This window comes from Lacerta agilis, chromosome 8, assembly GCF_009819535.1.
Source record: "Lacerta agilis isolate rLacAgi1 chromosome 8, rLacAgi1.pri, whole genome shotgun sequence".
Taxonomy (NCBI): Eukaryota; Metazoa; Chordata; class Lepidosauria; order Squamata; family Lacertidae; genus Lacerta; species Lacerta agilis.
The window spans coordinates 37,265,111-37,275,943 of record NC_046319.1 but is presented as its reverse complement, the minus strand read 5'-3'; the positions used below and the strand labels follow the sequence as shown (position 1 = coordinate 37,275,943).

At 49.9% G+C, this 10,833-nt stretch overlaps 1 protein-coding gene across 1 annotated transcript; it reads right to left on the bottom strand.

Annotated features, from left to right (window-relative positions):
* Positions 1-31: 31 nt before the first annotated feature.
* SLC22A31 (solute carrier family 22 member 31) lies at positions 32-10,553 on the bottom strand. Its single transcript, XM_033156968.1, has 9 exons — positions 9,682-10,553; positions 9,065-9,168; positions 8,004-8,158; positions 7,653-7,821; positions 4,020-4,165; positions 2,800-2,908; positions 2,177-2,391; positions 1,536-1,647; positions 32-529 (listed from the first exon to the last, which is right to left on the bottom strand). The coding sequence occupies exons 1-9, from the start codon at positions 10,039-10,041 to the stop codon at positions 100-102; spliced, it is 1,800 nt and encodes a 599-aa protein (XP_033012859.1). The 5' UTR covers positions 10,042-10,553; the 3' UTR covers positions 32-99.
* Positions 10,554-10,833: the final 280 nt, after the last annotated feature.

Below are 10,833 nucleotides of genomic sequence, written 5' to 3'. Positions count from 1 at the left end.
TTTTTAGGAACGTGATGCAGTCCTCTAACGGAGGATGGGGGGGGGCTTAAACACCCTCCTTGCCACCCCAAGGCATGCAGTCCAGTGGCCAGCAGGCCTCTACATCCCTTCCAGAGTGCTGTTGTGCCGGGAACGAGCCGGGAGCAGCGGTCTTGCTGGCCCGGAGCTGGCTCCATGGTGGGTGCCCAGCATCTTCTTGGTGGCTGAGACGAGGAGGGCGTAGCTGTCGGGGTCGTAGGGGCCAGCTGTGGACCGGGTGGAGAGCAGCGGCAGGTGGTCCTTGTGGCGCTGGCGCTGACTGGAGCGGAAGAGCGGGGGCCGGTGCTGACTCTCCCCATCCCGCAGAGAGTCCGGCAGGGGCCTGCTGGTGCTCTCCGGGAGGAGCATGATGCTAAGCACCGACAGGATGGCGAAGGAGGCGAAGATCACATGGTGGAGGAAGAAGCTATGGCTGTTGTGGATCTCCATGAGTGGAGTGGTGGCCTGGCCCACCAAGCCAGCGGCCAGGATGAGGCCCAGCCCAGCACCCCTGCAGAAGAGAAAAGGGCAACAATGTTGGGAACAAGTAGTGCTGGACAGGGTGAGGGGGGGTACCTAAGGCACAAGCTCAGGAGGCTCCCCACAAGAGTAACCCTGTGGGCCATGTCCAAGGTCTTCCTCCCTCCCCCACCAAGCCCACTCCTCTCTTTTTTTCAATAGTTCTTTACTGAGGATTTTTTGTGTTACAAAACAGATGCCTACTCCTCCTTTTAATGGCTAGTGCGGCTTGTGTGAGAAACACACGAAGGAGCTGCCTTTGGCCAAGTCAGATCAGTGTCAAACTCTAGCTGGCAGCCTCTCCCCAGGGCTGGCCTCATGCCCAGGAAGGCTTTTACCAGGCCTGTGACCCAGTATCCGAGAATGATGACTGGAGCTTCAGGAGGGGGCCCACCCAGTGATAGAGAGCAGCTGCTTTGCATCCAGAAGTTCCCACATTCCACCCCAATGACATCTTAATTGGAGAGCTGCTGCCGCCAGTATATCTTCCTATATACATAGAAATGTAAGGTTGTCATCATGCTGCTCCTGTTGGGAGGATTTGCATGGTTGGCAAGCAAAGCAAGCAGGGGCACGAGCCCCTTGTAAACAACACTCAGCCAGATGGACTAATGGTCGGATTCCGTAGAAGGCAGATTCCTGTATTTTTATGACCTGCATGCAAAGCAGATGCTCTACCACAGACCTGCTTCTTCCCCAGTGGCAACCAGGGATTTAAATGTTCACAGGACTGGTCATTTGTGTAGGACCTTTCATCTGGGTAGACATGTGCAAATTGGGCCTCTCCTGTTCTTCCCATCCCAACCCCCAGCCGAGATAATGCAGCAGTCACCCTCCCACTCTAGGTTGTGGGCCTGTGAGTCTATTATTCTCATCCTCAACATTATAATCACATTTCTGTACCACCCTTCATCGGTGGAACACAGGGCAGCTTACAGTATACAGTCTAGGCCTTGTGGGCCTGCACAGCACATGCAGGGAATGGAGAGACGCCTCACCTGACCACAGTGGGAAGCACCTCGCCAGCAAACAGGACGCTGAGGGCGGAAACAGCTTGTGACGCAAGGATCCCAAGGACAGAGAGCAGCACAATGAGCCAGGACATCAGGTCTAAGGGAGGAAGAATAGAGGCAGGCTGCTGACCAAAGTGAATGGCCCAGAGAGGCCTTCATAGAGCAAACCTTAGCACAGGAGAGGAACCCATGGCAGTCCGGGGCCACATGCCAGTGCTAGGAGGGCCAGAGTAGGTGGAGTGACACATGCACATTTCCCCCTTGGGTGAAGTAGGCCGACTTCCCCACACACTTGCCACACCCCTCTCTGTCCTCCAACCAGGCAAGCAGGAGGCCATGTCAGAGGTCAAGGAACTGTTCCAGCCAACCAAACACACTGGGGAGTGGGGAGGGGTCAAAACAGGGCCAGGTACAGAGGCTTGGAGGGACACATTCAGCCTCCAGGCCCAAGGCTCCCAACCTCTGCCTTAACAGATTAACTCGTGCAAGTGCATGGATGAAGACGGCTCGTGGCAGCTTCGATCACTCTAAACCCAGCCAGGAGAAGAGAGCCTGGGAGGGATGGGGTGGGGGGTCACTTCTGGGAACTTGTGGTACCCCTCCCCCCAATAACACTGTCTGCTTACACTGAGTCAAGGCCAGTAGCAGCAGCGAAGAAACACCTGTCAGGATGGTACTGAGCAAGAGGGCGGCACGGCGTCCAAAGTGGTCCACAGTCAGGCACAGGAAGAGGAGCGCAACCGCCTCACTCGCCACCAGCAGGAAGTAGGGGAAGTAGAAGCCTGGTGCGTAAGAGGTCAGGTTGCGGGTGAAGCTGTGGCGGATCCCACTCCCAATGAACCTGGACAGTAGGGGAGACAGGAGGCGGGGCAGAGAAATGACAAAATGCTCTGCAGCAACTCCAGGAGGATGGACCAGGGGTTAGAGTTTGACAGTATGAGCAGGGATATGGGTCCCGTGGGTCAAATAAAGAGGGTGGCACTGTGAAGAGGCCAATTAGATGCCCCTGGGAAGCCTATTGGCAGCGGGGGGGGGGGGGAGGCAGCAGCCCTCTCCCCATTGTTGCTCCCTAGCAATTGGTACAGTATGCAAATGTAGGCTGCTTCTGGGTGTGGAGGTTCCAGGAAGACGTCACAGCTGGGAGATTTCACCACCACAGCTACTTTAGAGTGGCTGCTGACACTTCCCAGCACAGATCCCAGCTCCCACAACCCGTTCTCAAAGAACCCACAACACATCAGGTTCTTACGCAGTGAAACCCAGGATAAGGCTGTTCTTCCAAATGACCCGGGTGCGGAAGATCTTGCAGATGCTGTGGTACTGTGGCAGAGGGGCCCCTCCAGACAGGTTGTCCAGCTCTGGAGATGGAATTAAAAACTTATTGTGAGACAACCAGCACCACTAATCCAGGAAACCTGCAGCATATATTTTTAAAAACTAATTTACATGAAGAATGTACATGCTGGCATTCAATTATATTCTCAGGGCAACTAACAGCAAAAAGTTAACACAATGAATTAATCTCTCAACAATGCAGGAAAAACCACAGACCAAACAGCAAATAAAAATGGCAGAAGTAAAAATTAAGAAGTCTTGAGATTTATTTACATTTTCAAGGTCAGTGGCAGGTGCCTAAAGGGAAGCCAAGAATCCTTGGAAAGGATGGTACAACTGGGGTGCCAAAGCCAAAAAGGTCCTCTTCCATCATTTCTCAGACATATGTGTGGATCCTCTTTGCTATCTGTCCTGAGTTATTCACAAGTAATGCTTATCCTCTTGGGCAGGGATGGGGAACTTCCGGCCCATGTGCCAAATGTGGCCCAGGAGGCTGTTCCTGAGAAACCATCACCTACTTGCCCCACAACTGACATCATATGACATCACATATGCAACTTCCAAGGAACAAATGGGAGCTTAACAGGAGCTCCTGATTGTTCCTCTGCTGGAGGAAGGTGGGCTCCCACTACCCATCAGTAGTCTATGTTCACCTAGTACAGGGGTCAGCAACCTTCGGCTCTCCAGATGTTTCGGACTACAATTCCCACCATCCCTGACCACTGGTCCTGTTAGCTAGGGATCATGGGAGTTGTAGGCCAAAACATCAGGAGAGCCGAAGGTTGCCTATGCCTGACCTAGTAGGTGACAGGCTCCCCATCCCCTACTTTAGGGGACCAAAAAACTCCACCCACATCACAGAAACACATCCACCCATGTTACGACTTGCACACCTGCTTCTCTCACAGTGGGTCAAGAGGCATCGATCCCGAAAAGGCAGTTGGTGCTTTTTCCAGCCTCCAATTGCATGGGCATGGTGTACCTTGCAGCCAAAGTAACCTGGCAGGGCAGATATTCACCAGCCCCACCAACCTGACCTCCAAATGAGCACCCAGCATCCTGTTGCTCCAAGCCAGAAACTGACAAAACAGCAAGGCTTAGAGTGATGGTCAAGCCTAGCCCTTCAGACCTCACCTGCAAACAGGTGCTCCCAAGTGTAGCAGTCATCCTCCAGGCGGATTCCATTGCCCTCGGCTAAATCACGCAGAACCTGCTTGCCTTCCTCAAGCTGCTGAGTGGCCAAGAGCCAGCGCCCTGACTCAGGGGAGAGGGCAGGACACCTGCTCCCAAAAAAGAAGAACAAGCACCGCTAGTGTGACTGGCAGGCAGAGCTGGAGCGTAGCTGCTTCTTCATTCTGGACAGTGTATCCCCACATGGAGAGCAACTACCCAAAGCCCAAAGCTTGCTGGATATTCTTGGGGAACCCAGTCTCTTGGCTACAGCCTGCACAAACAGGAGTAACCACAACCACGCTGTGCAAAAACAAACAAGGCAAAACTTTCAGGGGGAGAGGAAGAGGGAGGGAGAGAATACAGCCAAAAGTTTATTAAAAATCTAAAACATTTATTATTAATTATTATTATTATTATTATTAAGAATTTTGGTGGGGGGATTTATGAAAAAACAAATTGAAAAAATAGGAATAAAGGAGAAAATGAAAAGAGCTATAGAAGCAATCTATGAACATCAAAGAGCAAGGCTAATAATAAATGGAAGTGTAACGGATAGCTTTTTGATATCCAAAGGAACAAGACAGGGATGTCCTCTCTCGCCATTGCTTTTTGTCATGGTCTTAGAAGTTCTCTTAATATCAGAAAAGAGAAAAACTTATAAAGTAAGAGCATTTGCTGATGATTTAATAATAACAACACAAGATCCTAAAGAAAATATACCAGTGGCATTAGAAATAATTAAAGAATATGGTAAAGTGGCAGGACTGAAAATAAATTACCAAAAAAACACATTAATAACCAAAAATCTAGATACAAAGGAAAAAGAGGAACTACACCAATTGACAGGATTAGAAATTAAAAATAAAGTAAAGTACTTAGGAAACTATATAACATCAAAAAGTATCAACTTATTTGACGACAACTATAGAAAGGCATGGAAGGAAATTAAAGCAAATATGGAAACATGGAACAAATTACATCTTTCACTCTGGGGCAGAATATCAGTCGTAAAAATGAATGTCCTACCGAAGAAATGTTCTTATTAAGTATTCTGCCAGAAGAAATCAAGAAAACAAAAAGAGTATTATATATGTATGGAATAACAGCAGCAAGAGTTCTAATAGCTCGAAATTGGAAGAATAAAACCGTACCGACTATAACAGATTGGCAAAACTTAATGTTAGAATATTTACAATTAGCTAAGACAACCGGAAAAATAAGAGGACAAATGAAACAAACAGTATGGAAAGAATGGAGGTTATTTAAAGAATACTTAGAGAGTAATGGTATAAAAGGAATCCTAGAGGCAGATATCGACTGAACCTTTAAACGAATGAATGAAAAGAAATAAGAAGAAGAAAAACTGATAAACAAATGAAATGTATAACTGTACAGTATACTAACATAATAATACAGAATGCAATGAGAATAATTGGAAGTTTAAGTGCAGGCGAAAATTTATTGGAATAGTAGTTATATGTACATTTCTACAAAACAGTATAAAAGGTATATGATGTATTTGTATGTGTGTTTTTGTATTTGTAATTGTATGTATGTTTTTTATTTTAACCAATAAAGAATTAATTTTAAAAAAAAAGAATTTTGGTGGGGGGGGGGTAAAGCTGATGGTTTTTATGTTCCCAAACATGAACCAATTCAAAAGAACCATGGGGGCAGGGAGTCTTGAGTGCATATGACACTGAAAACTCTCCCTGGGTGGTGTTTAAGGAAGTGTGGCTTGTGTGGTGAGACAGGGGCTTTTCAAAAGAACAGTCAACTTGCCACATCTCAAGTAGTGAGTAACAGCTGAACTGTGCAGCATTTTGCTGATAGGTCAGTGACCCATACTAATGGCCTCTGGCCACCAACCAAAAAGTGTTTTAAAATCCAGAAGGAAGAGAGGGAGGAAAGAGTGGGGGGGGTCATTTGTATTACATAACAGCAACTTGGGGTCCCCCCTTCCGGACATCCATTTTATTGGGTGTTCATGAGGATCTGTGCTCATCATGCTAACAGGACCATCACACTGGATCCCACACTCAATTCTGTTTGTGCCTGAAGATGTTTTGGAACAGTCACACTGCTTCATTTCCAAGCAGTGCATAGCCCTGAAATCCTGTATAATGTCTTTATACCGCAAGCATTCTGGTTTATTTTTTGCCTTGCTTTTGCTGCGCTATAGCCCCTCTGGAGAGCAATAATGTGGCAGCATTGGGGTAGGAAGGCAGAGCAAAATTAAGTAGAACAAACCTGCCACTGATGCACTACTATTATGTCAAAAATAGTAGTTGCAGAAGACCTGTAATAACACCTTTGTCTGGAGGGGCCCGTACCCTCTCCCGGTTTCAAACTGGGGAACTGCCTTTGTGCAGTGCGGAGAGAAAGAAGGGAAAGTGTGCTTTTTAGTGTTTTCTTGTATGGATCCCCTAAGTGTCCCAGCATGACTCTCCCTTTCCCTGCAATGTTTAAACATCCACTCCTTCCTCTACAGTACACACCCCACATTGCTCAAGCCTAAAGGAAGCTGCTCCAAGTTGCAGCTGGATCAAGTGTGTTCCCTCAGCCCTTGAACTAAAGGGCTCTGCCAAGGGGGTGCTCTAGTGAAGAGGGTTTGCTCAGCACCAAACACACTCAGGCAAGGCTCCAAACACCTCTGCAAGGCTGAGGAAGTGCCAAGTGGGCTGAGGCTTCAGAGTGGCTCACAACAACACCCTCTCCTGCCTGGAAGGGTTGCAAGGAAATCTTGCAAAGGAGGCAGCGTGAACAGAGCAGGAGTGGGAGGGTGCATGTGTGCCAGCAGGCAGCCGCAGGATAAGCACTGCCCTCTGACCCCGTCACCAACAGGCAAGGGTAGGGCTGCCCCCATTCCCTTCCCACCTTGGGCGTGCTGTACCATTGTGTTTTGTCTACATTCAGTGGGCAATATTTAACAATGCACACATGTGCAATGCCACAGCGTAGTGTCAGTTGAAAGCTTTTTAGGGCACCAGGTTAGGGGATCGAGCAACTTTAACACAGCTCTTGGTGCTGCAGGACTTTTGTCAGATGGGCGTAATTTCTCAGAATGAGAAAGCAGGGCTGGGGAACCTCAGGCTCAGGGACTGAATATGAACCTCCATTTGGCCCTCAAAGCTCTCCCCAGCCACACCCCTCACTTGGTCAACTTCAGGTCCTGAGTGTTTTTTGTCTGGCTGGAATGTGCCCCTGAACTCTAATAATGCCTCCTGCTTCCCTGGAAGGAGGAAAGAGAGGTGTGTCTGTGCCAAAACTGGCCTACTGCACAAAATGTGTGTTGCTCTGCCTGCCTTTGCCTATCTAATGGAATGCGGCCCTCAGAAGGTTGCCTAGAACATAATGTGGCCCTTGGGTTGAAAAAGGTTCCCTGCCCATATTTTAAGGCACCAGGAGAATTACAGGGAGCTCCCACCCTGGGAATAGTTTTTTCAAAGTGTGGTGGGAGGGTGAGAACCACACTGATCTCCCCATTGACATGAGGCCTGCAATGCTTGTTGTGCCTCTCATTTCAAGGAGTCATGTGTCTCCATTGTAAGGCTTCCCACCCCCTTAGTATTCAGAGCCGAGAGGCAAACTTACCACCAGCAGGCAGCCAGCAGAGTGAGTCCCAGCACTATTGTCCCCTGGAGGAGCCGCCACTCCTTGCAAGCCACCGCCAGCCCTGGCAAGAGCAGCTCCCCAGACACCCAGAAGAAACCAGCGCCCATGGTGACTGCCAGGCGGTGCGGAGGGTCACACAACTCCAGCCCTGGGGAGGAAAAGCCAGTGAGAAACACAAGAAATGGTGATGGGGGCAGGATATACAGGAGAGGTGCACATGGTAGCCTAGGAAACACATGGGCCTCTGCTTTGGCAAAGATCCAGAATTCCCAGCCCATTATCTGGAAGCAGAGGCAACTTCAGAGGACCTAAAAAAGATGTGCCACTCACTTGCAACATAGAGGGAGAGGAAGGTGCCAGCCAGCAGTGCCCCAAAGAGCAGCCGGGTAAGTACAAGCATAACATAATTCACAGCCAGAGCCACGGCAATGCCCAGAGGGATGGACAGCATCAAGGAGGAGATGAAAGTGGCCCGGCGGCCAAACCTAGAGAATCAAAAGAGGGCAGTGAGTAAGGATGCAAAGTTGGGGAATTCTACAGGAGAGCCAAAGGCCCATCTAGTCCAGCATCCTGCTCTCAGCCAGATGCCCCAGTAGGAAGCTCTCACTGGCTGCATCTCTGCTCAAATACCCCAGCCCCCTGGGCAGAAATGGAAGTGTGCATGCACATGAAAGCTCATACCAAGAACAAACTTAGTTGGTCTCTAAGGTGCTACTGGAAGGATTTTTTATTTTTTATTAACTTGGACTTTTGAAAAGTCCTTTGCAATAGCAACGTTATGGAGCAGTGGAACTCACTCTCACAGGCCACAGCGAGGGCCACCAATATGAATGGCTTTAAAAGAGGATTGGACAAATCCATGGGCAATAAAGCTACCAGTGGCTACTAGCCACAATGGCTGTGCTCTGCCTCCATGGCTGGAGGAAATAATGCTTCTCAATGCCAATTGCTGGAAATCACAGGAAGAGAGAGTGCTCTTGTTCTCGGGTCCTGTTTGAGGGTTTCTCACAAGCATCTGGGGGGCCACAGTGAAAAAAGGATGCTGAACAAGATGCATACTGGACTGGACTCTAACCACTACACCACACTGGCTCTAACACCAAGTCAAACTGTTTTGTTGCTCTTGACTATTAGCATTGACTCTGAGCAACAACACTCTCTCCGGGGTCTCAGGAAGAGAAGGATCTTCCCTGCCACTTGCCATTTTATCATTAAAACAAAAACAACTGAAATTAAACCTGGGCTCTACTCCATGCAAAACCAATGCTCTACCTAATTAAGAACATGGTTAACAAGCTTCCAGTCCTCAATGAGGATTCACAGCATGCAGGCAAGGCTTGCTACAAGCTCAAGGGAGGGCAAAGCAGCATTGTGATGGGGAAATATTTTACCTGTCACAGGCCGATCCAAAAGCCATGTAACCAACCAGCCACCCCAGGAGGTGGGTGGTTTGCTCCAGGGGCACCTGCCAGTGGTTGGCACAGACCAAGTCCCACTAGAAGAAAAAGGGAGGAGAGTTTTCAGAACCAGGAGGCTGCTGGTGTTGCCTGCCTTCAGGTCTTCTCATAGATACAGAGGCGCCCAGGGGCCACTTCCAGCTTTTGAGGCCCCCAGCCATAATAAAATTTAAAAATAATGGCACACAAAAGCAAAATGATCTAAATCAGTTAACAACAAAAATCATGCATTTTACCAAATGGCACCTCTTATTTGCTTAAATTCCTCCCTCACCCCCGCATAAAAACAAGCTGCAAAAATTATCAAATGCAAAAAAGTAACAATTTAAAACCTACAAATTAAAGTTAACCCTAAATTTGAGGCCAACTTTAATCTGGAGGCCCAAGCCAAGCCCCTCCCCGCTCTTTACAAAATGTGCAACAGCGAGAGGATTTGCCTAGGTCGGAACCCACGGGGTGTCATTTGGGCAGGTGGACCTGGGTCTCCCACTTTTGTCCCCTTCCCAGGGCCACTCTGCACATCCTCAGAGGCACCCTTCTGACCCACGGACCTGCGTCACGACGGTGGAGAGGAGGCCGGCCTCAGGCAGGACGTACTCCCAGCCGCGGGTGCAAGGGCCGCTCCCGTTGGGCTCGAGGCCGCCCCCGGGCGGCGGGTAGCGGTAGAGCAGGCAGTGGCTGCCGGGTGGGGTGGAGGCGTTGCGCAGCTCGGGCCCGCTGGCGTTGCGCAGCTCGGGCGGGAGCAGCGCCGGGTCCGGGCGGCAGCGGTGCTGCGGGGTGGCGGCCAGCAGGAGCCCCGCGGCCAGGCCGAGCGCCAGCGGCACGTTGGGCAGCCACGAGGCGGCAGCCAGCAGCCGGGCGCGCCGCCCGAAGCCGCCCACCTGCCGCAGCAGCTGCCCGTCGAAGTCCATGCGCCGCGCACAGGACGGTCACCTGGAGCAAAAGAGCAGCACCGCCTGGTAGGCTAGTTAGGCGGCCGCGGTGGGGCGGGTGCTTAAGGAGGCCGGCCGGAGGGAGCCGCCCCCTGGGAGCACGGAAGGAGGAGGCAAGGACTTGGGAGCGCACGGCGAAGCAGCGACCCTCGACGGTCCTCTCCCCGGTGCCGCCGCTCGCTTCCTCCCTCTCGGCCTGACTGCGCCAAGAGAGGCGTCGAGGGAAAGCAGCCGGGATAAGGAGGGCTGCTTGCGGCTCCCGCTTTTTAGACGGCCCGCTCGCCGACGCAGACACAAGCCTTTCCTCTTCCTCAGCGCCGCCTACTGGTTCTCGTCCGCCCCGTCGCGTAAGGACACCAAGCAGGCGTACCGGTTGGATTCTTCAAAGGATTCCGGACATGTTTCCCTAAGAGTTGCCTATGTTGATTTACATGAGAAAATAAGGTGGTGGGTTGGCAACATATATTCGCGTGATAGTAATAAAATTTCAAAGCGGTTTACTACAAAAAGGATAAAACAATAAAATTATCAGTAAAAAAATTCAAAAATAATTATTCAAAAATAATTAAAATAAACGAAAAACGAAAACAAATCAGGAGATTAAAGCACATTACAACATTCTGCATGTATGGGAAGATTTGCCTAAACAAAAATCTTTTAGCAGGTGCCCAAAAGAGTCATTGAAGACACCTGCCTGATCGTGATAAGCAGGGAGTTCCAAAGTGTGAGTGCTGTAGGCAAAATAAAAGCATTTTCTCCCTTCAAAAGCAG